This window comes from Podarcis vaucheri, assembly GCF_965113315.1.
Source record: "Podarcis vaucheri genome assembly, chromosome: 5".
Taxonomy (NCBI): Eukaryota; Metazoa; Chordata; class Lepidosauria; order Squamata; family Lacertidae; genus Podarcis; species Podarcis vaucheri.
The window spans coordinates 3,427,987-3,454,336 of NC_138763.1; the positions used below are offsets into that span (position 1 = coordinate 3,427,987).

General features: G+C 48.9%; 1 protein-coding gene and 1 long non-coding RNA gene across 8 annotated transcripts in view; both read left to right on the plus strand.

Moving 5' to 3' along the window:
• The window catches only part of LOC309533407, a 197,161-nt gene that overhangs the window by 77,379 nt on the left and 93,432 nt on the right, over window positions 1-26,350 (plus strand). The gene's annotated exons all lie outside the window — the stretch shown is intronic.
• Window positions 1-26,350, plus strand: part of BCL6 (BCL6 transcription repressor) — a 71,890-nt gene that overhangs the window by 40,602 nt on the left and 4,938 nt on the right. For 3 of the 7 annotated variants that reach the window (XM_082224150.1, XM_082224147.1, XM_082224152.1), the window contains exons 2-7: window positions 17,541-17,579; window positions 18,953-19,125; window positions 19,441-19,662; window positions 20,513-21,508; window positions 22,558-22,739; window positions 24,627-24,794. In XM_082224150.1, coding sequence (XP_082080276.1) covers window positions 18,965-19,125; window positions 19,441-19,662; window positions 20,513-21,508; window positions 22,558-22,739; window positions 24,627-24,794 — 1,729 coding nt within the window. In that variant the 5' untranslated portion in view covers window positions 17,541-17,579; window positions 18,953-18,964. Of the gene's footprint in view, window positions 1-12,855; window positions 13,712-15,049; window positions 15,135-15,963; window positions 16,090-16,201; window positions 16,315-17,540; window positions 17,580-18,952; window positions 19,126-19,440; window positions 19,663-20,512; window positions 21,509-22,557; window positions 22,740-24,626; window positions 24,795-26,350 lie in introns of those variants that run through there. The other 4 variants (XM_082224149.1, XM_082224148.1, XM_082224151.1 and 1 more) reach the window with 4 other exon arrangements.

Here is a 26,350-nt window from a genome sequence, read left to right on the forward strand (position 1 = left end):
GGGGTCTGTTTCTCGCGTTGTATGTGTGCGTCCCCCCTCTCTTTCCTTCTCCCTGGCGCGGCAGGTGGAAGGCAGGCGGGCGGGCGCGCAGGGCTCCCCCTGCTCTCCAATCGCCCAGAGCCACCAGGAGGGGGGAAAAGCCATGCTTGGCTCTTAAGCCTTGTCAGTCTCCCCGGCGGGGTTTGCTGCCTGCCCGCCTCTCTCTCCTGAGCGTGTCAATTTCTGCTTGCAGGGAGCAGAGAGGGTGGCTGTTTTGACGCTTGTCAGTTTCATTTTGGAAAGGCGAGGAGGCGCGGGGCGTTTTGACGAGGATCGCGGCTGTTGTGTCGGGATCGCGTGTTTTCTGGGCTGTTTTTTTGGAAGGGCTGCCCGTGGAAGGAAGCTGGCGGGGCGGGAGGGAGAGCGCGAGAGAGCTCTGGGGGAAGCTGGTGGTTGTGCTGATCCGGCGAGCCCTCTCCATGCACAGAGCCGGCGGCCGCCTTCGCTCGTGTTTGTCCCATCGTGACCGGGTCTTAATATTTTTTGGCCATGGAGGCATTTTTCAAATTTCCCCCACCCTCTTCTTTTCATTTTCCTTTTCAATCACTTTGCAAAACTGGGTCCCCCGAAACGTGTTTTGTTTTTTCCTTCTCCCCCCTCTGTTCTCTTTCCTTTCGGGCGCTCGAGAACGCCAGCGCGCCTCGCTCGCCTGGCGCCGCTCCGCCGACCAGGGCCTCGCGGGCGCGCGGGCGAAGCGCACAAGGGCAGCCGGGGAAGGGAAAGAAGCGGAGGAGGAGGAGGAGGGGACGGTTGTTTGTTTGTTCCACCGGGCGACCCAAATATAAATAAACAAGCACAAGTAAACATGCAGCCGGCTGGCGCTCCGAAACCCACCAAAGCGTGTATATATAGGATTGCGCGCCGGGGGGAAGGGGTTTCCCCAATGGGGCTTACTCCCGAGGAAACATGCAGAGGATAGAAAACACGCACCCCCAAAATTCCCTTTTTTGTCTTTTCTCGGGGGCAGACAAAAAGACTGACTTATGTCCGGGCAACTCGCCCCCCAAAAGAGATCGGCCGGGTCCCGACGCTTTGGGCACCTGCCGCGGCGCGTCTCCCGGGATCGGGGCCGGAGAGGGAGGGGGGCGCCTCTCTGGCCTCGCGCTGTGTGTGTATTTCTGCGGCGGCCGGGGCTGCGTGCCTGCCACTCGCCTCCCAATGGCCGGGCCGGCCTCCTCCTCTCGCCTTCCTCCTCCTCCTCCTCCTTCTCGGCCGGCTGTCATCCGGCGCGGCCCGGGTATCCGCCGCCGGAGCGCCGCGCGCGAAGCCGGAGAGCACCGGGGCTCTTCCAAAGGCGGGCGCGCGCGCGCGGAGGAGCGCGGGAGGCGGAGGTCCCTGGCCCGGCGCGCAAGATACGCGCACGAGCCCAACGCAGGACGGTGCTTCCCTCCCGTAACAGCTCCAGAAAAAAGGGAAAAAAACCCTGTCTGGTTCCGCCGGCAGTCTCTGCCGCAAACCCAGAGAGGCAGACAGTTCCCAACATCTCTACCCCCGCATCGCAATTTCACGTGTGCATGTACAGTATATATATATAAATAATATATATGTATTAAAATGGAGCTGCAGGAAAAAAATATTTGCCACGATGCGTTTCGTTTCTCTCTTTAAAAATATGGGGAGCGATGAATATATGGGGGACTCATGTCTTTGAAAAATATTAGGAAAGGCGAAATCCTTCATCTTGGATACTTTGGCGACGCCGGGGGGACTTTATCACGCAGCAGAATTCTCCAGGGTGGGTTATATTTGGGTAGGGCGGGGTGAAGAGAAAAAGTTAGGGGGCAGACCCTCTTGTTTATTTATATCCGCGCCCCTGCCTCCGCGGGGCGCCGGGTTGTTGTGTTTTTTCCTGAGCGAAAAATAGGCAAGTCCCGGCCCCGAGGAGACTCCATCTGCGTTCGATATCGGCTAGCGCGCGTCGGGTCCTGCTGGCGCGCGAATGTTGCCAGGCTCCCCGGCGTGTGTGTGCGTGGGGACGGTGGCGGGGGGGAGAGAAAGACAGCCAGCTGAGCCTGGGAACAGAAGCTGTGCCATGAAAACAGAGTCTGCCTGGTGGAGGTGGCTGTTGGATTAATATTAATCCCTGTTTTCTCTTCTTCTCTCTCTCTCTCTCCCCCCCCCCCCGCCTGATAGCAAATGTGGCGACTTTATTTTCAAGAAACAATTAAAAAATGAGCCTCTCTGAAGGATGTAGGAAAGTCTGGCTTCCGAAACACGAGCCCAATTTTTAGAAGAAGAAAAAAAACCCCAGTGCATTTGAAAGATATATGTAATATACTGTAATAGATATGGGGAACACTAGAATTTAATCTATAGATGTTATTGCTGGACGTTAGGATTGGTGATGGGGAGATCAGGCAAGCCTGGAGTGCGGTTTTAATTTTTTTGGGGGGTGGGGGGTCTTTTTGCTCTCTTATTCTGGAATCACCTACCCCGGAATAACAAACCCCTTCCCCAATTCCATTCTAGCCAAATTTTGCCACTCCGCTCCCCTAGACATTAAGCCTTGAAATAGGTGTGGGGAGATGGGAGACCCCATCTTTCTCTACCCCTTGACTATGGAAGTGGGGCAGTTACCGCGCAGTTACGCCTCGCTGGTTGCTCCGGGCTTCCCCTATCTCTCCAGAATGGCCCAGACGGTCCCTTTAAAAAATAAACCAACCCAGACGCTTGCAGAAGCGTTCCTGGAAGGGAACACAGGAATTAATAGCGGGGAAGGAGACGCATTTATTAACACTTACCCGTCTGTAAACTGATCTCCTTAATCCCTGCAGAGAAAGAGGCAAAATTTAGGATCTGGGTTTGGACAAGGTTGGGGGTGGGGAGACCTCTCCAAAGCCCTCAAGACCGGGGCAACTAACTGCCCCCTCTGTAGAGCCAAAGACCCACGAGTCAGGGGTGCCTGTTTGTTTTGGTACCCCTCCCCTCCCCAAATTAAAATGCTTTGGAGGGCGAGAGCGGGGCAAAAATCTGTTTGTTTGCTTAAGGAACGGCCAAGGCGAAAGGAGATCGAGCGCTGCCAACTCCGAGAGTTCAATCCTCGCTCTCTCCCCCTCCGGCACTTTTTGTTAAATTCCTTAAAGCGCTTCCTTGGAATAAAGGGGTCTATATTTACGGGTGGGGGGAGCTGGAGGGGGGAGGGGGAATCGTGTTCTCTTGGAGACAAAGTTATCCAGGTGTAAGGGAAAGTTGTTAGAAATCCAACCTCTTTATTAAAAAAATAATAATAATAATCGAGGATTTCCCCGTCCTTCGCCTGACAGAGTGTGTTTAGGTGTGTCTTCTCCTCCGGAGTGGGGGGGGGGACTTTGTTGTGAGTTGGAATGGGGGGAGAGACTTCTGATTTAAATCGGTATGTTTGTGTGTGGGGCAAGATTGACCTCTGGTGGTTAAGTGTGGAATAGCGGAGCAGGATCGCTCTCCCCTCCCCCCCTCCAACCTGCCCCCTATTTGGCAAATCTGTGGGGTGTGCGTACCATATTGCAAAATAACCATGGTTGTGGGTGCTGTGAAATGTAGAGAACGCTGTTGGGGTTTGCCCTTGTGCTGTGGGTGAGGTGCTGCCTCTTATATAAAACACCATTTGCCCAACTTTCACAACGCTTTGCAAAAGGCCTGGGGTTTGTTTGCGGAGTTTTCTTTCGTCTCTGTCCACCAGCAAACCCGCCCGGTGACCCTCAGATGAAGGGCTGCATCGAAATTTAATAAATTGAGTTTAAAATAACCCCAGGCCCATTTTGCAGATGGGGAAACTGAGGCTTCAAAACCACGGGCAGAGCAGGGAGTCTGAATATGGGCGTCTGTATGTCAGGTACTAGAGACACAGAAGGGGAGCGTGTTTCTCTTGTGCTCAGATCCCGATTGTGGGTTTCCCCAGAAACGCATCTGGTTGGCCACTGTGAGGACAGGATTCTGGATTCTATGGGTCATAGGCCTGATCCAGACAGGCTCTCCTTAATGTTCTTACATGTGATTCTGCCCCACATTTAAACTGTGCACATGAGCAATAGAAAGGAGTTTTTCAGGGTCTAAAATAGGAATGGGGAACCTGTGGCCATCTAGATGGCCGCCGGCTTTCCTCATGGTCATTGGCCATCCTCAGGCTGACTGACAGGCAGGTTTTTGGAGTCTAGCATCATCTGAAAAATTGCAGGTTCCTCACTCCTGGGTCTTAAAATCAAACCAGGAAGCTCCAGGGTTTGACACTCTGGAGTTTGGCAGTGGGAGAAACCTCCTGACCATCTAGTACAAGGCTTGTGTTTTTCCACTTCCATCAAATTAAAATACAAAGAGAGGCTTGATCGGAGGTTTGTTTGTTTTTTTAAAAGATTTTAATTATTGTTTGCGACGCCGCAGGGAGAGCTTTAAAGGAGGAATACAAAGCACAGTCTGCCTTCAACTCTTGGGGGGGTGTGTCCAAGCTTGCTTCAGAGTAATTGGAGGCAATCTATTTGAAAAGAGAGAGAAACTGCATCAATAACTGACATTTATCCAGCTGAATGGATGGGTAACTACTCTCAAGTAGAAGGTCTTCTCATATAGGTAGGGGGGGAAGTGCAGAACTTCACCAGGGAAAGGGTCCATCAACTCTCAGGATTACCTTTGGTTCCAAATCGGATACCAATAACAAACTTCGTTGGTCTCTAAGGTGCTACTGGAAGGGATTTTTTTATTTTGTTTCATCTCAGGGAAGTTTGTCAGACAACCTATAAAAGGAAATACATCTTTATCGCCTGAGAGTTGGGTCTTCTGACGACTCTTGGCTGTGCAAAGATCACCTGGTTTGGTTAAAATTGGCCTTCATCATCCTGGTGCCCTTTTCCAGATAGGTTTCTGGAAGAACGGTAGCTTTATTTGCACCGGTGGGTTCCCGGCTCAAAGCATGGCCCTTTAACCTAGGCGTAGCCTTCCAGGACAACAACTCCCATCAGCCCCTGTGAAAGGTTGATGGGAGTTGTAGTCCAATCTATGGAGGGCGCAAGGTCAGCAAAGGAACAAGCTTGTCGTGTCCTGCTCCGAGGGTAGGGCTCAAACCGATGGATGCAGATTGCAAGAAAGTGAGATTCCGACTAAACATTTTGAGAGTAGGAACTGTTTGAGAGTGGAAAGATAGCTGGTGGTTTCTCCATCGTTGGAGGGAGCTTGGATGGCCACCTGTCAAGAATAAAATCAAGCTTTGTGTTGGGTGGCTAGGTTTCGTAAGAATCGTTTGATGAATGAATCAAGAGCGCAGAAAATAAATCAGTAATCATAACATGCAAGAGGCTTTAATATTAATAATAATAATAATAATAATAATAATAATAATAATAATAATAAATGTTTTTATGCCCACAATGAGTAAGAGAACAGATTAGAAGTGGTGGAGGGGGACTTGCAAACAGAGAGTTTTTATATAACCTGCCACTGGGAGAGCAAGAGTGAGAGTGAAAACAGGACTCCGTGGCCGTAACCACTTCCCCAAAGCCATCTCTTTCTTCAGGGATCCCGCATGGCGGTAGACTAGATTACCTTGGAGGGTAATCCAATTTGACAATTCTGTGATACCAGAAGTCAAGTGATTTGGGGGCAGCAGCAAGAGGACTACTCGTTGGAGTAGGTCTCCCCATATATGTCAACACCCACTGTTTTGCTTGCATAACTTCTCATTTCAGTGGGGTTTGCGCAACACAGTGGATGGAGCCTCAAGTTTCAGCTTCCCAAACTAAAGGATGCCAAGAGCTCTAGCTTAATTTTAAGAAAACTTTTTGAGTTCTGCAAAAGTGTGAAGAGGTGAGTGGAGGTGTTAATTGGTGGAGGCTGTGGGGTCAGTTTTGAAACTTGAATTTGGAGATCAGGTGCTGGTAACTGGAAAGCCAGCAGGGCATATCAGAGTTGATTTTTTTAAAAAACAAACAAACCAAAATACCAGTCAATCAGGAAAACCCCTGATCCTAGCATTTCAGCCATTTCAGTTTCAGGAAACGCGTGCTTAACTCTCCCATTGAAATAAATGGACTTTCTGTGTGCTTGATATGCTGGATTAATGGGTTTTTGTGTTGCTCATGTTACACTGAAGTCTCTGTGTGCAGAGGAACCCTTGGAAAATTGTACAATGATTTCCACCTCCCTCCAAATATGTACTTGTAAGTACTGAGCCAATTCAGAACTGGGCCCGTCAAGGTTGGCTCTGCGTTGTCCTTGGCCAAGCCAGCACGCTCCAGGTGTTTTATCTGAAACATCTGGGGGGCACCGGCTTGGCAAAGGCTAGCTCTGCACTGGAAGAAATCCCATTAGCAACGTCTGAGCTGGTTGGAGTGAAATGCAACACTGGTTTTTGCACGGTGGTCCGCGTGCGAGAAGCTTGTTTACTCTTCCTCCTTCGTCTCCCACGAACTTTCACTTTGTTTTTTGGGTCAGTATCACTTGTGGTTACTGGGGAGGCAAGGGAGCAGGGGGGGGTGAAGAAAGAGAGGGCTTTGGGGAAGTGGTTACGGCCACCGAGTCCTGTTTTCACTCTCGCTCTCGCTCTCCCAGTTGCAGGTTATATAAAAACTCTCTGTCTGCAAGTCCCCTTCCACCACTTCTAATCTGTTCTCTTACTCATTGTGGGCATAAAACATTTATTATTATTATTATTATTATTATTATTATTATTATTACTACTACTACTACTACTACTACTACTATTGTTATTATTATTAAAACCTCTTGCATGTTATGGTTACTGATTTATTTTCTGCGCTCTTGATTCATTCATCAAATGATTCTCACAAAACATAGCCACCCAACACAAAGCTTGATTTTATTTACCCATTTCAGTAAATTTATACACTGCTTGATTGCAAAGAAAACCACAAAGCGGTTTTCGTTAAAAGGCAAAGCAATAAAATGACCGCAGTGCAAAATTAACAACAGTGAAAATTTTAAGATAGACAACTTCCGATTTGCTCGGGGGTCTTTATAACTTTGTGTGATAGCCCCAATGTGGATCCAAGGTCCCCACCCCATCAAAATATTCCCGGTGGCACTGCTACTACCATTTTCCCTTTCTGGGGGAGGGACAGGTGAAATATCAGGAGAGTCTGCTATGCGTCTGTAAGTCTGTAAGTCAAGTGCCCCAAATAAAGCAGAGGCGTTAAGAAATTATCCCCTTCTGAATATGTCTGCGGTTGACTTCCAGACCTTAGTAAATTTGTTACCAGATCCACTGTAATTGAGGGGAAATCTAATCAATTTCATTGGGTCTCCTCTAAGCATAACTTAAGTCTGGATCCAACCCTTTGTTGAGCCCAGGGATGGGGAATGTGGCACCCTTTAGGTGACGATTGCCAAACTTCTGTTGTCTACGCTCCTGTAACCTCTAGGTTAGATTATGGCAACGTGTTATATTTGGGGCTGCTTCTGAAGATGGTCTGGCAGTCATTTAAACCTCTAGTGCCCCCTTGCCTCCCTCTTGCCTCTTAGCCCCCTCCCCAGGTCCCTGCACCAGAGTGTCCATTGATTATAGAATAAAATGAGAGCCAGTGCGGTGTAGTGGTTAAAAGCGGTGGACTTGTAGTCTGGTGAACCGGGTTCGATTCCCCTTGGGCTAGTCAAGTCTCTCAGCCTCACTCACCTCACAGAGTGTTTTTTGTTGGGGAGGAAGGGAAAGGAGATTGTTAGCTGCTTAGAGACTCCTTAGAGTATTGATAAAGCGGGATATCAAATCCAAACTCCTCCTCCTCCTCCTCCTCTTCTTCTTCTATAATTAACTAGCCTGCGTGATCTGTAAGGAAATCCCCATGGACTCTAACCCTTTAGTTCATCCTCTTTTGCTGCATCTCTGCTGAGGTTTTCCTTCTGCGGCTGGCAGCTGCGACGTAGTGATCATACTTTCCCCAGGACCAGCCAGCTGGCACCCCTGCGTAAGCGAGCCAGGATTTGAACCCAGCTCCATAGCTGATCCTGTTTGTCAGAACATTTGAGTCTGAGCTTCCATCCCTGGTTGAAATCCAACCGGGAGGATCACTGATCCCTGCAAACTGGCAGAGGAGGAGGGTGTTTGTGAAATCACGGAATCCAACAGTTATTACCTCCAGAAACTTCTTTCTGAAGTTAAGTTTCAATCTCCTTTCCTGTCATTGGAATTCATTGGTTTGGATCCTGCTTATAAGATGGCTCTCATTTCCCCTCTCCTCCTCTCGGATAAACAAACCCAACTCCCTCAACCGTTCCTCATCAGGCTTGGTTTCCAGACCTGTTATCAGATCTTTTATATGTGTGTGTATAGGAGACTAATTTTCTTGCATACGGGAATTGGTCTTTGGGAAAGGAGCAACAACTCAAACATTTCGCGCACGAGAAGAGTGTGTGTCTGTGCGTGAGTCAGGCAGCCTGTATGATAAGGGGGGGACAGACATGGGGTCCCCTGAGCAGGAAGAAAGGAGGAAGTGTTGGCAAGTTCTGGGCATATCAGGGTGAGCAGTGGTTACATATTCTCATGACCACTGCTCCTTGTTCATTTTTCTAATCTATGGGTTGTTATGAAGAAGATTCCAGCGAAACAGTCAGATTATCCGGGATCACTGTCCTACGTTGTTATTCACTTACTATTTCGGCACCATGAACTCCTAAAAAAAGTTTTACCGCTTAGCCCATAGGATAGCATCTATTACTTTGTTTCAACCATAGACTTATTATACTTGTACGGACTTTCAAAGATTGACAGACGTGTGTTCGTTTGGTTACAAATATATTAGAGAATTTACAAGTGTACACGCTTTGCTTTTGTTGTACTAAATCATATATATTATGCAATAAGAATTGCTACCTAGTATACTGGTCTTCGTGCTGCTTGTATTGTTTGTTGTGTGAAGTTTGCAACACAGGGGTTTGTTGTTCTGTAGGGATGAGCACCTTGGCCCATGAGAATGGGCTTGAGTCAGAAATCCTTGCAGGGAGATCTACTGCTAGATTCAAGTATACCTTACGTCGCCTGCACCTTTGGGGGAAGAAGCACCAGAGCTCAGTAGCAGAGCATGCACTTTGCAAACAGAATGTCCCAGATGCGAATCCTCAGCATCTCTGGGTAGGTCTGGGAAAATTCTCCGCCTGAAACCACGGAGAGCTGCTGCAAGTCAGGGCCGACATACTGAGCTCAATGGGCCAGTGAGTTCCTATGTTCCTGTGCTCAGATCGCTTTAACTGACAATTCTGGAAATTCAACCTGGGATCTTCTTGCATGCAACCTTCTCGTAATGGTTATACATGGCCAGCATGCATTTGTAACTGGCTGTATTAGTGTTTGTGCTCATGGTCAGCTGGTTTGTGGGTCTGCTGAGTTGAAAAGCAGAGTGTGGATTTAGTAAAACATGCTCCACCGCTGAGCAGGGTTGTGATGTTTTTAGAACGAAGCTCCTCCTTCACCCAGTGCAGTTAAACTGTGGAACTCACTGCCACAGGAGGCAGTGATTGCCGTCAGAGACGGCGCCCTTTTAACACTAAGCCTAGAACTTCCAGACATCTAATGAAGCTGAACGTTGGAAGATTCTGGATGGCAGGATGAAATGACTTATTCATTAAGCACATAGTTAACCTATGGAACTCCCTCCCACAAGAGTGGCTTTAAAAGAGGACTGGACAAATTCATGGAGGGTGGCTACTAGCCCCAAGGCCATGCTCTGCCCTCCACAGTTAGAGGCAGAAAAGGATTCTGAACGCCATCTGCTGGAAGCCACAAGAGGAGTGTTGTGTTTGAATCCTTCAGGCATCTGGCTGGCTACTGTGAGAACAAGATGGTAGATGAGCTGGCCTAATCCAGCAGCCTCTCCTCACCATCCTAACGCTTTGAAGAGTGGAGGAAGGAGGGCATCGTACAAAGTTGCAGGCCTCCTTACCTGAGTCATCGCAGAAAAGGGCTTCCCACCTCCCTAGTCTTCTCCTTTCAGCAATTCCGAGTGGAGACCACGTGCGTGCGTGTGTGTGTCTGGCTTTTTGTTTTCCTGGTTACAGGCTAACAAACCTGCCCCCTTTCTCTGCCATTGTGTTTCCTAGAAGCATTTGTGTCTGCTCTGGCAGGAAACTGGATCAGGCAGGAGCTTGGAACAAAATGCTCCGTGTGGTAACCTCTCAGGCGCACAATACAGGAGGGGAGGAAGCTGGCAGAATCAAAGTCTCTTTGATCTGCACTGACTAAGGAGTTTTGATGCTCACAGCCGTGGTTGGCCTCCATTCTCGTCACCCCCACCTCCATTTTCCTCTCGCTGCTGCTGCCTAATCTCAGGTCACTTGTCTTAGACAGCAGACAGGGATGGCTGACTTGGGAAGTGAGAGAAAGATGGCCTCTCAAGTCCTTCCACCAGGAGGGGGGAAACCCAGCAATCAATCTTTGCTCATTGCGAGAAAAGCTGCGGCGAGGATCAGTGACTTCCAAATTTCCCCTCTTCCGAGAACTCTTTCTGCATCAATCTGCTTGCTGCAGAACTCCAGTTGCCTTGCATAGGGTTCATGAGCACCAGGAACAGTGCCAGTGTCCGAAATAAGCCAGGTGCCAGGCGCGTTTTGCTACCGGTGCAGGTCCCATTTGCAGCCGCATGGAGATTTCTGGGCACCAGGTTTAAAAACCTCTGCCTTACTCTGTAGTCAATACCGTTTCTGTTTCCACTGTGCATGTTTCTTCTTCTTGCATACTGGGACAAGCAAATTGTAAGAGCAAGCGCAATATCAAAGAATCGTGGAATTGTAGCATTGGAATAATAATATAATAATAATAATTTATTATTTATACCCCGTCCATCTGGCTGGGTTTCCCCAACCACTCTGGGTGGCTTCCAATCAAGTGTTAAAAACAATACAGCATTAAAGATTGAAAACTTCCCTAAACAGGGTTGCCCTCAGATGTCTTTTAAAGAGAAGATAGCTACTTATTTCCTTCACATCAGATGGGAGGGTGTTCCACAGGGCAGGCGCCACCACCGAGAAGGCCCTCTGCCTGGTTCCTTGTAACCTCACTTCTCACAATGAGGGAACCACCAGAAGGCCCTCAGAGCTGGACCTCAGTGTCCGGGCTGAACGATGGGGGTGGAGACGCTCCTTCAGGTATACAGGACCAAGGCCATTTAGGGCCTTAAAGATCAGCACCAACACTTTGAATTGTGCTCGGAAATGTACTGGAAGCCAATGCAGAACTCTCAGGACCGGTGTTACATGGTCCCAGCAGCCGCTCCCAGTTACCAGTCTAGGTGATCCCAAAGGTCATTTAGTCCAACCCAACCCCTGGGCAAACTGACATTCTGTCTTGGCAACCGCAATCTAGATTCAAGGTGCCATTCGGCGCTTAGCTTATATACCTGAGTTTCTAACGTTGGAATAGCCATAGCTCAGTGATGGAGCAGCAGGCAGAAGGTCTCCTTCCGTCGCTAGGATATCTGCCTTGAAACCCTGGAGAGAAGCAGCTGCCAGTCAGTGTGGGAAATGCTGAGCTAGCCAGACCAGCACTATGGCTCTGTCTAAAGCAGTTTCCTATCTTCCTGCGTTTGCCAGAGCTTTAGGAGTTCCGCATCGCCTTGGGCGAGCCGAGAGCAGAGACAGGAGAGCACCTGCTACTCCTATGGCCACGTTGTGCAGAAGGCCTATAAGTTGTCCTTCTGGGAGACTTGTTTGCCATTGCAGATCTGCTTCGGGGGGGGGGCGGGGAGCCTCACAACTGTGGCTGGGTTCCTTCCGAGGGATACCTGGGTCCCTTCAGATTTGCTTTGGCATTTGCATTTCGCTTTCCCACAACAAATGTTGGGCAAAAAGGGAGCGCAGAATGATCGCAGTAGCATTAAGGAACAACAGCACATTGCAGTCACCATAATAGCAAGCCAAACAGCATATAGACAAAGCAAACGGCGACAGCAAATCCATCAAAACAATTGACACAATTCAAAAATGTTGTATTAAAAGCTTCCAGGCATTGGTGGTGCTGAAGCATAAGAAATATACTTTAAAAATAAAAACCACCTTTTTTGGCAAGGGCGTGCTTTGCAACTGAAATGAAACAGTATGGAATGCCGTTAAAAATTCCTTCCCTGCAAGGCCTTGAACCCAGTGACACTTTGGGTCCCTTCCAATTCTATGAAAAAGAACCCAAAAGCAGCAGAGGTGATGCTGCCTTCAAAAAAGGGGGACAATGAAGGGTGTTTGGGGATGATGGAATTGCTTTCCAGATACTGTCCAAAGGCAGAGTTGGAAGAGACACCAGGCGTCATCTAGTCTGACCCCCTGCAATGCAGGAACCACAGCCAGAGAATCCATGACGGATGGCCATGCAAGCTCTGCTTGAAAACCTCCAAGGAAGGAGAGTCCACAGCCTTCGGAGGAATTCCGTTCCAATGTCTCAGAAAGCTCTTCCCAATCTTTAGTTGGAATCTCCGGACTTGTAACTTGAATGCATTGGTTTGGCTCCTGCTCTACCTTCCATATCTATGGGACCGTATCTACGGGACTGCCTCTCCTGGTCTGCCCCACAGAGGACCATGAATAACCATAGTTTAGAGGTCCTGGACCCTAAGGAAGTCAGACTATCCTCTACCAGGGCCTTTTCAGTGATGGCTCCGACCTGGTGGAATGCTCTGTCCCATGAGACCAGGGCCCTGCAGGATTTAACCTCCTTCCGTCAGGCCTGTAAGACAGAGCTATTCCGCCTGGCCTTTAATTTGAATTCAGCCTGATCTTTTATTTCCTTCCCTTCCTTCCCCCTCCCCTTTTATGAAGATCACCCGCTCTGAGACCCCACAACTAATTCTCCCCTGGTCTCCTCGCTGGCCCAAGTTGGACCAATTAGCCAGCTAGCCCTCTAATGCTTATTTCCCCTAAACTGATTTTTGAATTGTATTGTTATTCATGTTTTTATACTGTATTTTATGCTGCTTTTATAATTACGTGTTTTAAATTTGTTGTTAGCTGCCCTGAGCCCGGTTTTTGAACCGGGAAGGGCGGGGTATAAATAAAAAATTATTATTATTATGTGGCAGCCCTTCAGATATTTGAAGGCGGCTATCTTTTCTCCTCTTAGTCTCAACTCCCTCGTCCCCAACTCCCTCAACCGTTCCTCATCAGGCTTGGTTTCCAGACCCTTGATCATCTTCGTCACCCTACATTCCAGCTTGTCAACATCCTTCTTAAATTGTGGACTCAGTCCTACGATTTCCGTATAGGAGTCTAGATTTCTCTTGTGCATGGTGAGAAATTGCATGAGCGTTTTTTTTATCCTCTTTCCCCGAAGCATTGGGAGATCCTGATGTCTTATCTTTTCTTGGGCCAGCTTCTGTTGGTGTAAGGATTTGCAGCTTAGGGAAGGCCGGGACATTGTGTGGAGCAGGAAGGCAGGCGGTTGGATGATTGGATCCGGTAGCTTTCCATTCTGTGTGTAGCCATTCTGTTGTGCCAGCTGTATAAGTGGGTAGCTGGTAAATGATTGCAAGGCTGGCTTGTGATCTAAATTCCTTCAATAAAAGGAACTGCAAGATGGGACTTGGGTGCATTTCCCATGCAAGGCTGCCCTCTTGCGGAGAGAAAGGTGGTTACAATTTTAGTGTGAATCTTTCTGACGAGGGCAAACGCGATGATGATTAATTTTAGCGTAGCGGTTTTTGTTTTAAAGAGGAGAATGGCAGGTGAGTTGGAGATGCCCGGAAAGGGCTCTCTCTGCATCTGAAAGTGAGATCTGGTATGGAGAGTTAATAGTCAACGTGCTTTCTCTTCTTCCTTTTGGTATAGGAAACAGGCTGGTCAGAAATAGCAAAATATAGTTCCAATCCCTAACTAGTGAATCACAGCTTCTCTTGATGGCTTTTAACAAGAAGCTCTGACAAACATCCGAACGGGTATATAACTGGGAGTTTGTGACCTGCCCCAGCCTTCGGTGCCGCTGATTTAAGCAAGGGGGGAAGGCAAAAGATCTGCAAATCAGAACAGAAGGCTTATTGAGGCCAGTAGCCTTTTGTCCCGCAGCTGCCAACCAGATGATGACGATAATTTAATTCATATATTGTTTCATGCCCAAATAGGCTTCTGAGTGGTTTACAAAGTGTAGCCGCCAATTACACAAACATTATATCACCAGTAATTAAAACGCACTATAAAACAATCTCAGTAAAACAACCCAACTATTAAAAGTGGAAACTCTGGTCGAGAGATCAAGAAAACCCAAGACGCCTCTGGGTTGTCCACAAACAGGTGGTGATGAGGGCATATCGATGGGCGACTGGAGCAAAGCTTTGCACATTTTAGCAAAGCAGGAGTAGGCTATGAGCAGGAAAGGGGGGTGGTTCCCTTTAGAAGCTGAAAGAGAAATGAGGAGATCGGAAAGGGTGCTAGCATGTTCATGGGGGACACCGTTCATAAGGCGTGAGATCACTTCTGCCAACTTTGCAGGAGTTGCTAAACTTTGCAGGCCCCCAGCAAGATTTTATTGTTTAGTCTTCCGCAAACCATGTCCAAAATACCTTATCAGCTCCTATGCAATATTTTTTTGCAATTGTGGCGAATCTTTTTGCAACATGATTGATGTTTTCGCTAGACTAGACTCATTATTTGTTTTTAAAATTCCTAATAAAAACATTGATTTTTAAAAATATCAAAAGTTTTCCCGCTTGAGCGCAGGAATCTGGAGGCAGAGCAATTGGCCCTCTTGCTTTTGTTGCTGTCCATTTATTTATTTCATGGAATTTATACAATGCTTGATGGGTTTAAAAATAATAATAATAAAAATCCTCAGAGCACTTTACGGAAAAGCTAAAACGGGAAAATCAAGGAAAAATTTCCACTATATCTCAAAAACAGTTACAAAAAGTTAAAATACTGAAACAGGTTAAAACTCGCATCAAGTTTCTAAGTTACAGATAGGTAGCCGTGTTGGTCTGCCATAGTCTGAAGAAGTGTGCTACTGGAAGGAATTTTTTTATCAAGTTTCTAAGCATCAGGATAGGCTTGTCTAAACAATATCAATACACTGATATCTATAGGCAGGGAGTCACACTCAAACATTGAGTTCTTACACACGCAGAACAGATGTGATTTGGCACCCGGGCTGCCCGTTCTACTGATTGAAGAGATCAAGTGGGCACATCTGGGATGAAGCAATCTCACAGGTAAACTGCTCCCAAGAGTAACACCTTGGATTTGGTCTGGTAGCTAATGAGCCCAGATGTTAGGCGCTGGCACGCCTGTTCTAGCTGCCGGCAGCTCCCTGCGTCTTGTGTCATCACAACCTGGCACTCCCTCTCCAAGCTTGATGGCTTGAGACGAGCTGTGTCAAGAGAGACTCTCCCCTGAGCCTTCAAAATCTGAAGCGGCAATTATGCAAGATTCCAGGCGGCTTTGTGGAGGGGCTTCTCTCCCTTTCATGTCTCCGGAATGGAATCGTAATGGCACACATTTTTTTTTACGCTGGCAATTAGATGCTGCACTGCAATTCAGCGCCACACGTCCCACACTGTTTTTCCTTCGTGGGTGTGGGAGTGTTTTTATGGGCCAGATCACAAGAGCCACATAACAGAGATTTTTTTTTTTTTTTTACAGTGTGGTTTTTATTGAGATTTCAAAATGCAACGCTTGGAAGACAGGGGATCTGTCCCCGGCTAGATTTAAAAGAAAGAACTGTGGCATTAAAAAAATAATAACGTGTGGGATGCTTTTGGTTCCACCTCCATTCCCATCCCTGAATATCAGAGAATTGTAGGGACCCTCAAGGGTCACCTAGTCCAACCCCCTGCAATGCAGGGATATCAGCTGGATGCAATTTACATGGCAGATGGCCATCCAACCTCTGCTTAACAGTCTCCGAGGAAGGAGAGTCCCCCACCTTCCAAAGGAGTCCGCAGAAAACAATCCATGTGACAGCTCTTGACATATTTGAAGATGACTATTGATGGGAAGCTATTGTTGGCACCGCAGGAATTGTCCTATGGTTTCCCACAGGGTTCCACATTTTGTCCCCTTTGCTGTCTTGACATCATCAGGAGGTCTGGAGTGAAGCGTCATCAATATATGGTTCGCAGTCGGCTCCATCTCTCTGTCCCATCTGAATTGGGAGAGGCGCTCGAAGTGCAAACTTCATCTATTGCAGTGAAACTATATTTAAACTGTAATCTTCACCAACTGTAATCTTTGCATTCCATTGCCATTCAACTCCCACCTTTTGATATTCTCCTTTTAGATACCGGCCACCTAAGGTTTCGCACCGGGTATCTGACGACATAGGTTCGAGTCCATGGGAGCTTTATGCCATGATAAATTTGTGGTGCCACAAGATTCTTCTGTGCTTTTTGTGTAAGAGCCCAACACCTCTATTATTATTTTTTAGAAAACAACAACCACACACCTGTTGTGTGACTTGTGACGTTTGGAAAAGGGTCATGGGAGGGAGTTTTGCAGAAGTGTGTGTTGGGTTTTGTTGCTGCTCTGACAAACCCCACCCTGATTTTGTGGTCCAAGTGCCTTTGTAAGACCTTTGGGGCAGAGTAGGTGAAAGAAAAGTACTGGTCATGCACTGAGCATCTTCAATGGAGTTATAACCTTCACACTATATAAAAAAAGCATTGACCACTTGGGTCCCCGTCATGTTAATACCTGGCTAGCACTGTAGTTTTATTTTTATTTTTAATATTTTGTTAGGAGCCACCCAGAGTGGACAGGGACAACCCAGTCAGATGGGCAACGTATAATTGTTGTTGTTGTTGTTGTTGTTGACCGCAATTCCAGACTGCTGAATGTTGCCAGACAAAGGGAACATGTCACTCCCTTGTTAAAATGACCTCACTCCCTACTGATCTGTTTCTGGGCACAATTCAAAGTGTCCAAGCTACCTGAAAGATCACATCCTCCATTATGAACCTGCCCAGATGCTGAGATCCCTGGGTGAGCATTTTCTCTCGGTCTCTCTGAGTTCCCTTAGTCTCATCAACATCCGAAGCACAGCTGGGGGTGACCTAGACAGAGCCTTTTCTGTGGCTGCTCCCATATTGTGGCACTGGCTGTGCTTTGGGTCTCTTCCAACTCTATGATTACAATGAAGGAGATTCCTTGGGGTCCCTCCAGCTCTATGATCCTAGCAATTCACTCCCAAGAGAGGCTAGCCTGGCTCCCTCCTTCTTTCAGAAAGGCCTTTGGAGACCAAGGTGCAGACATTTCTGAACGCTGGGCTGCTGCTGCTGGGGCAAACTGTATTTTTTAATTGCTGGTTCTCAATGTGTCCTGGTGTATTTTAATTATTGTTTCTAACCAGTTTGCCTTCTTTACTTTGCATTTTATAATGTTGTTTTTAAATGTCAGGAGCCGCCTTGAATCCCAGCTTAGGAGAAAGGCGGAATATAAGCACAATGAGTGATAATTATATGAATGCTTGCGGTTTCCCCGTTGGGGCCTCTGGTTGGCCACTGTAAGAACAGAATGCTAGACTAAATGGGCCACTGGCTCAATCATGCAGGCTTTGCTTATATATATATATATATATATACTTATGAGGTTCTTTGTGTTTTTGTGTTTTGTCTGTGCAGGTCTGAAAGAAACCCTTCGACTGTGAATTGAAGCAGGAGGTAAGGCTCCGTAATTGCATGCCTCATTCCTTCAAGGGTGTCGAATGGAATATTGCAGCCAGCTCAGCTGGAAGCGTTTTTCAGGAGGGCGTCTGGCTTGATTTAAGGAAATAAAAACACAAGTGGCGTCCTCCCTCCCTTGCTGATGGGAACCGAGTGGGTGGGTTTTGTGGAGCCTGCCCTCCCGCAGTCGGGTATCGAAGGCTTTCTTTCACCTGCCCCTCTTCAGGAGGGAATTACCGTATTTTTCGCTCTATAAGATGCACCAAACCACAAGACGCACCTAGTTTTTGGAGAAGGAAAACGAGAAAAAAAATATTCTGAATCTCAGAAGCCAGAAGAGCAAGAGGGATTGCTGCGCAGTGAAAGCAGCAATCCCTCTTGCTGTTCTGGCTTCTGGGATAGCTGCGCAGCCTGCATTCGCTCCATAAGACGCACACACATTTCCCTTTACTTTTTAGGAGGGGAAAAGTAAGTCTTATACAGCAAAAAATACGGTACTTTGCGGCCTCTACATCTTGGTGTTTTGGTTTACCTTAAATGCTTGCCCATGTTTGTGACCCCCCCTGGGGCCCCAGAGCAGCTTTCGCAGAGTCAAAACCAGAAACGGCAAATGACACCCACCATTATACACTTTGAAATAATTTAAAAAGATGGTTTCAAAGTGCAATTAAAAGGCAACGGGGACAATCGGCAGCATTCAGCCATCCGGCCCTAAAATTCAAAACGAGCTTTCGAAGAAATTTCTGGGGCAGATGAAATAAGCTGACAATCCTCCCTAGGCAGAAAAAATCCACTCTAAGGAATTTTCACCAGTGAAAACGTTCAGCTCCCAGTCACTGCCGGCCTGGCATAGCATCTTTCCGGTTTGGGATGGCCTTCTCTAGATCAGGCCAGTCCCAACCAGCTAAAGCTTCACTTTCCGGTTGCTTTTGAGAGCTTACAAGCAGGGCATGGAGGTGGGTTGCAGTTCCACCAGTTCACTTGTGATCTATGTTAGAGGTACACTCTCTCTGGCTATGGAGGCTTTACTTTAAGGTCCCATGCATGGCTGGTAATATCTAGCAGGCCTGTTTCTCTATGGGCTGCTCCTCCTTCACGACAGCTTTGAGGTGGGAGTCAAACAGGCCTAACCATGTGTTTGGAGTGTATGGGGCTGATTGGAGTTGTAGTCCGAAACATCGCGAGGGCCCCCAGGTTGAGGAAGTCTTGACTAGAGCCTCAGGTGTGTGCTCTATAGATGAGCTCACCCTGCTGAAATGAAGAGCCCTCCTGACCCCATAGATCTCCGCCCAGGACCACCTGCAGCCAGGACCTCTTTGCAATGCTCGTAATAATTTCCGCCTTTGCTCCCTTCTTCTGCACACCGACAGGACAGACCCAAGATGGCTTCACCGGCAGACAGTTGCATCCAGTTCACCCGACACGCGAGCGACGTCCTCCTCAATCTCAACCGCCTCAGGAGCAGGGATATCCTGACGGACGTGGTGATCATCGTCAACCGGGAACAGTTCCGAGCCCACAAAACAGTCCTGATGGCCTGCAGGTGAGGGGAACGACCCCAGGACTCGCCAACATCCCCCGAAGCTGCGTGCTGGGAGATTCAGGGCTGATAAAAGGAAGTCCCTTCTTCACACAGCGTATAGTTAACTGTGGAACTCACTGCCGCAGGACGGCCACCGACTGGGATGGGTGGAGGCTAATTGATGGAGCAGAGGGCTATCATTGGCTTCTTGGCTATGCTCTGCCGTTCTTCTGAGTAAGAGCCATGTACCTTGAGCTCCTTGAAAGATAGCTGAGCTGTAAAATGAATAAATAAACACTTCTCCACTTCTGTTTTTTCTTCTTCTCTTCATCCCAGTGGCCTTTTCTACAGCATTTTCACCGATCAGCTGAAGTGCAATTTGAACGTCATCAACTTGGACCCAGAGATCAACCCTGAAGGCTTTGGCATCCTCCTTGAGTTCATGTACACCTCCCGTCTCAACCTGCGGGAGAGCAACATCATGGCTGTCATGACCACGGCTCTCTACCTGCAGATGGAACACGTGGTAGATACGTGCCGGAGGCTGGTCAACACCAGGTGAGTTGGCCCAGGTTGACCTCAGCGAGGTCAGCCCATGGCTATGCATTTTTCGAGAACGTTGTGTGCTCTTAGGGTAGCTCCTTCTACTTCTGGGTCCAGCAGAACCTGACCAGTCCGCACTGTTAGGGGTCTGCTGTGTTAGCTCTACCACCACCAGCCCTGGTAGGAAACACTAGAAATCGTGGACACCCAAAGAAGCTGAATGTTGGAAGAATGAAAGTTCTTCTTTTCTCTGTCTATGGAGCCATTGATCTAGATGTCTTTAAAAGAGGAGGAGACAAATTCCTGGAGGAAGAGAGGTCTGTTGCTGGAAACCACAGGAGGTGGAGAGTGCTGTTGTTGTGCTCTGATCCTGCTCATGGCTTTCCCTTTAAGGTATCTGGTTGGCCACCATGAGAACAGGATGCTGGATGGGCCCCCATTGGCCTGATCCAGAAGGCTCATCTTATCCTCTTATGTTGGTTGGTTGGCATCCATCTGTCTCAGGAGACAATGGAAGAAGAGTGAGCCTTCGGGGGTGAAGTCAAACTAGCGCATGGATAGCTCAGTTGGTTAGAGCATGGTGCTAATGCCAAGGTTGCAGGTTTGATCCTCATATGGGACAGCTGAATATTCCTGCCTTGCAGCGAATTGATGATCCTCGGGGTCCCTTCCAAGTCTACAATTCTATGAAACACCTGCTGTGGCTGTAGACACAGGAGAGACATGCTTGGTTGCAGCTGGGGCAGAGGACAGTATCTTCTGTCTGTGTTCTTATGTAGGAAGAAGGAATTACCTGTTGTGACCATGATCTATCAATTATTCCAACATTTCCCTCTCTCTTTCTCTCCCTTCCCGCCATGTCCAGTGACACAGAGATGATATCTGCCATGAAGACTCAGCGGGAAGACTTTCTGGGTGGTCGCCTGGCCAGCCACCCGGACATGATGGCATACAGGAGCAGCAGGGAAGTCTCCGAAAGCGGGCTGCCTCTGCGAAACGGGTCCATCTGCGACGGAAGAGCCTTCATCCCCGGCTTGTACAGCGGCCTTTCGGGCTCCCCCATCTCCTACACTGGATACAGCCCCATGCCCGTCGGCGGGTACCTCTTCTCAGACGAGGAGCTGCGGGAAGCAAGGATGCCCCTGTCGGACATTTCCAGGGCCAACCCTTTCCCGAGGGAGCGGGCGCTGCCGTGCGGCGCATCCCGGACGGGCGCTGCCGGTTATGCCCGGAGCGTCACCGAGGTATCGCCCGGCATGTGCCAGGCCGCCACCTACTCCCCGAAGAAAGCTGCTGCCGAAGAGGTCAAAAGTGATGTGCACTACAGCGGCGCCCCTGCCCCCAAGCCTGCCGCCCCCTTGGTAGCCCGCAACAGCGCCTACTTCCCCTGCGACAAGGCAGGGAAGGAGGAGGAGAGGTCCCCTGCCGAAGACGACATCAGCCAGGGCTTCGAGGTGAGCAACGCCCCCATGAACCGCAAGGTCCTGGTCAGCCCCCAGAGCCCGCAGAAGTCGGACTGCCAGCCGAACTCGCCCACCGAGTCCAGCAGCAGCAAGAACGCCTGCATCGGGCAAGGGCCCGGCGGGCCGCCCTCCGCCAAAAGCCCCACCGACCCCAAGGCTTGCAACTGGAAGAAGTACAAGTTCATCGTGCTCAACTCGCTCAACCAGAGCGCCAAGCCGGAAGGCCCTGAGCAGGGCGAGGCGGGGACCCTCTCCCCCCACACCTATGCCCCCTCCCTGACCTGCCAGCAGTCGATGGAGCCCGAGAGCTTGGATGTTCAGTCCCCCACCAAGATGAGCGTCAACGGGGAGGACTCGACGATCCCTCAGGCCAGCAGGCTGAACAACATCGTCAACAGGTAAAAGCTCCCGGTTGGTTGGGGCTCCTTACGGGCTCACCCACTGAGTGTGGCAGGAGGTGGCAAAGAGGTGGAGAGCTTCCATTTTCTTTCTCCACCCCATCACTGAAGCCCTCAGCTTCGGGCAGAGCAAAGAGGGATGAGAGGCAGGCCTGCCTTTTCCTAAAATAATAATAATAATAATAATAATAATAATAATAATAATAATATATTTTTTTATTTATACCCTGCCCTTCCCGGTTCAGAAAACTGGGCTCAGGGCGGCTAACAACAAATTTAAACCACTTAATTGACACAACAAAAAACAGCATAAAATACAGTATAAAACATGAACAACTATAAATTCAGATTTCAAAAATCAGTTTGGGGGGAAATTCATCCAATAAACATTAGATGATCAGCAGGGCTAGCTGGCTAAATTAGTCCTATTTGGGCCAGTGAGGAGACCAGGGGAGAATTAGCTGTGGGATCCCATTTCCCCCCAAATAAGAATCAGAAGAGCTTGTTGGATAAGGCCAATGGCCCAATCTGCTCAGCATCCTGTTCTCACGAAGCCTGCTAGCAGGATCCGAGTGCGAGAGCCCTCTGCCCTCCTGACGCTTCCAGCAACATCCAGCAACATTGCTGCCTCCAGCCGTGTGGGGCACAGCATGGTCACGGTGGCTAGAAGCCATCGATAGTCCCCCTACTCCATGAATTTGTCCAGTCCTCTTTTAAAGCTGTCTGGCTGTCCCTGGCTCCTGTGGGAGGGAGTTCCACAGTTTAACTTTACGGCACGTGGGAAGGACTTTCTTTTACTTACTCTGAATCTTCCAACACTTTGGATGTCCACAAATTCTGCTTGTGTCATGAGAGAAGGAGGAGAGATGGAACAGGGGTTGCCATGAAGCAGGGCTCGGGTGGCCATCTGCCAAAGGGGTTCTTTAGCTGGGATTCCTTGCACTGCTGTGGGTTGGACTGGATGACCCTCGGGGGGCCCCCTCCCAGGTCTACAGTTCTGTGATTCTGTCTACGTTGCTTACACTCCTTCCCCCACCCGCTCTGCCTAGGTCGCTAGATGGGTCTCCTCGCGGCAGCGACGACCAGTCACCTTTGTACCTGCATTCTTCCAAGTGCAGCTCCTGCGGTTCGCAATCCCCCCAGCATTCTGAGATGTGCCTTCATACCCCCGGCTCACACTTTGGAGAAGAGATGGGAGAAACGCAATCGGAATACTCCGACTCCAGTTGTGGTAAGCCCAGACCAATCCATTTCATGGTTATTTCGGCAAAGGAGTTCCGTAGCTCGGCGCAGGGACACCTGGTTGGCTCACAGAAGGCCCTGGTGGGTTCAATCCCAGGTTGGCGCTGCCAGGCAGGCCTGGGATTGCCCTCTGACTGAAACCCTGGAGAGCATTGTGGGCGATAGCGGATCAGACGGCGCAATGGTCTGATTCGCCATAAAGCAAGATTCCCTATGTTCCCTGCACGCTCTCATTTCCCCTGCTTGCTCACTCTACGGGCTCACAATATATAGGTACCCAGAAGCCAATCTCTGGCCTTATAAGATGCAACACATAGCAAGCAGGAAATCCCTCTTCTGCCAATGAAATCTGTTCAGATAATGATTGGGTGGCTTTCCCAATTCAAAGGTTGGTTTTTTTTTTTTAAAAAAAAAAAGCTCTCTTAAAAAAACAAACCAGAGTCAAACGGTTTGTTTCTGGAACCAGATCATTCCTGTGCCACACATCCCTTTCAGAGTCTCATCCGCACAATCCAACTATTGCATCCCTTAATTCGGAAATTCAGAACGTCCCGAATTCAGGTTCCGAAAACCTGAAGCCAAAGCGATCCAAGGCTCTGAAATTCTCCAAAATTGGACTGAAAATTTTTCATATTTGATTTAAAAAAACAGCAACCACCCAAAATGTGTTTCTGTAGCTCCAGCAACATCTGGTTCAGAATCTCTATTTGTGGGGGAGGGGGTGGGCAAAGCCGTTTCACATCCTTTCGGATCACATAGTGCTGTACAAACCTCTTTTGCAGAGGCCAGACGTGTCTTTTGTAGGATAAGGCCTGGATGGGGGGGGGGAGTGTCAAGCCACCCATCCCACATTGTGCGCCACCTTCTGGCATGTAGCACTGAGGTCCCCTGCTCCACCCGCACGCCTGGAGTTTTGCACGGCGCCCCTTCCCTCTCCCCAGAAACTGAGCTCGATCAGCTCTGATACCAGTGCCAATGGAGCTTTATATTAATGGCAGGGTCTCCTGGCATTTGCCCCACTCTGCCAGGAGAAGCTGGTGCCTGCACTTGCGTGCAATTTCGCCTCCGCCCTAGAGCAAGCATCAGCTCTTTATCTTACCCAATTCATCTGTATCTCACCTTTTCCTCCTCCGAGGAGTGAAGTGAAGGACATGAGGCAGGAGTTGATAATGCAGGTGAGCTGTGCACAGGTGAGCTGCAAGCAAGCTGCCGGCTAGCTCTGTGGAGGCTCCTTTTATTGACACAATATGCAAACCCAGGCAGATACATTTTGGGCTGCGACCTTTGCACATCTTCCAGTCCCGAGATTGTGGGGTGGTTCAAAGCTATTCTGGCACCTGTTTCCACCACGTCATTTTCCCCTTGCACAGTGTGTGACGAAGGAGACAAAGGTCTCAGAGACAAAGGTCACAGACAGGCAGACTACTGAGACCGCAAAAAGTTAGACAGAGGGCAAGATGTTCAGACAGCTCTGGCTTTATCTGTGAGGGGGAGTGTGCTCCATACCCAGCGATCATTCCTACAGAGGAGCTCGAGGTGGAGCACGTGGCTCCCGCCTCCTCCCTTTAAACCCCACAACGACAACCCTACGAGGTAGGCGAGGCTGAGAGAAGGCAGTGACTGGCCCCAAAAGTCAAACCCAGCGAGTTCATGGGGATTCAAACCCAAGTCCGGCACAAGCGCTAGGCCACGTTGTCTCTGGCGGATGAGGATTTCCAGGAAGGAGGAATTGAGGGTCCACTGGATCTTCCCGTCCCCCAAGCAGCAATATCTGCACAAGCTAGCCCCCCTGTGTGTGTGTTTGTGTGTGCTTAGCTGTTGCGCTTAGCTTCCTCTGACTCCCGGCCGCCTCTTCCTCCTTCGGTTCCCCCGACAGAGAACGGAACCTTTTTCTGCAACGAGTGCCACTGCCGCTTTTCGGAAGAGGCGTCGCTGAAGAGACACTCCCTCCAAATGCACAGCGACAAGCCCTACAAGTGTGACCGTTGCCAGGCCTCCTTCCGCTACAAAGGGAACCTTGCCAGCCATAAAACTGTGCACACAGGTATGGCGCTTCCGGGCCGCCACAGGGGCAGGGGAGAGGTCTGTCGGGATGGTGGACGGTCAGGCCGAGGGAGCCGTGGAACCGCAGGATTGCCGGGTTGGAAGGGGCCTCAAGCGGTCATCTAGTCTGACCCCCTGCAATGCAGGGATCCCGGACAGACGGCCCTCTGAGCTCTGTTTAAAAGTCTCCGGCGAAGGAGGGTCCACCACCCTCTGAGGTCATACGATCACGGAACCGTAGAGCTGGAAGAGATCCCTTGCAACACGGTAATCGTAGCTAAAGAACCCCTGACAGTTGCCCACCCAAGCTCTGCTTGAAAACCTCGAATGAATCATTGAAGGGCTCCCCAAGGGACATCTAGTCCAACCCCCTGCAATGCAGGAATCTCAGCTATAGTATCCCTGGCAGATGGCCGTCCAACTTCTGCTAAAGCACCTCCAAGAAACAAGAGTCCACCAGCTCCTCAAGGAGTCCGTTCCACCTTCCATTTCCCCCCGTATGCCTGGCTGAAATGAAACTAAACCCCAAAAACCTTCAGTGAGGACCAAAAGTGGGAGAACCGCTGCAGGAATGGGAACCTCCAGATTAATGGCGGGCCACAATTCCCGCCTTCCCTGACCAGTGTCTGAGGACGGTGGGAATTTGTGTCCCTTCACATTGTTGAGGTGCCCTTTTTCGAGGGACAAAGCTGTTTCTGTTTGTAAAGCACTTTGTGATCTGTGGCAGCGGAAGGATCTGAGACAGGCAGTATCATCGAGTTAAGGGAGCGAGCTTTGAGCCAGGGAGTCAGCAGTTCAAATGACCTCGCCTTGGCCATGGACTCTCTGGCTGGCCTTTGCAACCTCCGCTCCTCATCTGTAAAATGGGGGCAAACCCTTATCCGGTTCTGGGGAAATCATGAGGGGTGCTCACATGTAATGTTTTAACGAGTATGCAACCTGGGTACGCAAAAAGCTGAGCTGTATCCTTGTAGAGTTATTCACATGCAACATGGAAAACAGTGTACGCAGTGTAGGTATCTGTGTACGCTGTAGGTTTGGTTGTGTTGGATGCAGGTATATTAATAATAATAATAATAATAATAATAATAATAATAATAATAATAATAATTTATTTATACCCCGCCCATCTGGCTGGGCTTCCCCAGCCATCTGGGCAGCTTCCAACAAAATATTAAAATACAATAGTTTGTTAAACATTAAAAGCTTCCCTAAACAGGGCTGCTTTCAGATGTCTTCTAAAAGTCTGGTAGTTGTTTTTCTCTTTGACATCTGGTAGGAGGGCCTTCTCGGTGGTGGCTCCCGCCCTGTGGAACGCCCTCCCATCTGATGTCAAGGAAATAAACAGTTATCTGACTTTTAGAAGACATCTGAAGGCAGCCCTGTTTAGGGAAGTTTTTAATGTTTGATGTTTTATTGTGCTTTTAATATTCTGTTGGGAGCTGCCCAGAGTGGCTGGGGAAACTCAGCCAGGTGGGCGGGGTATAAATAATAAATTATTATATTATTAAGGTCCCAGGTTAAACTCCCCATGGCATCTCCAGGCAGGGCTAGGAG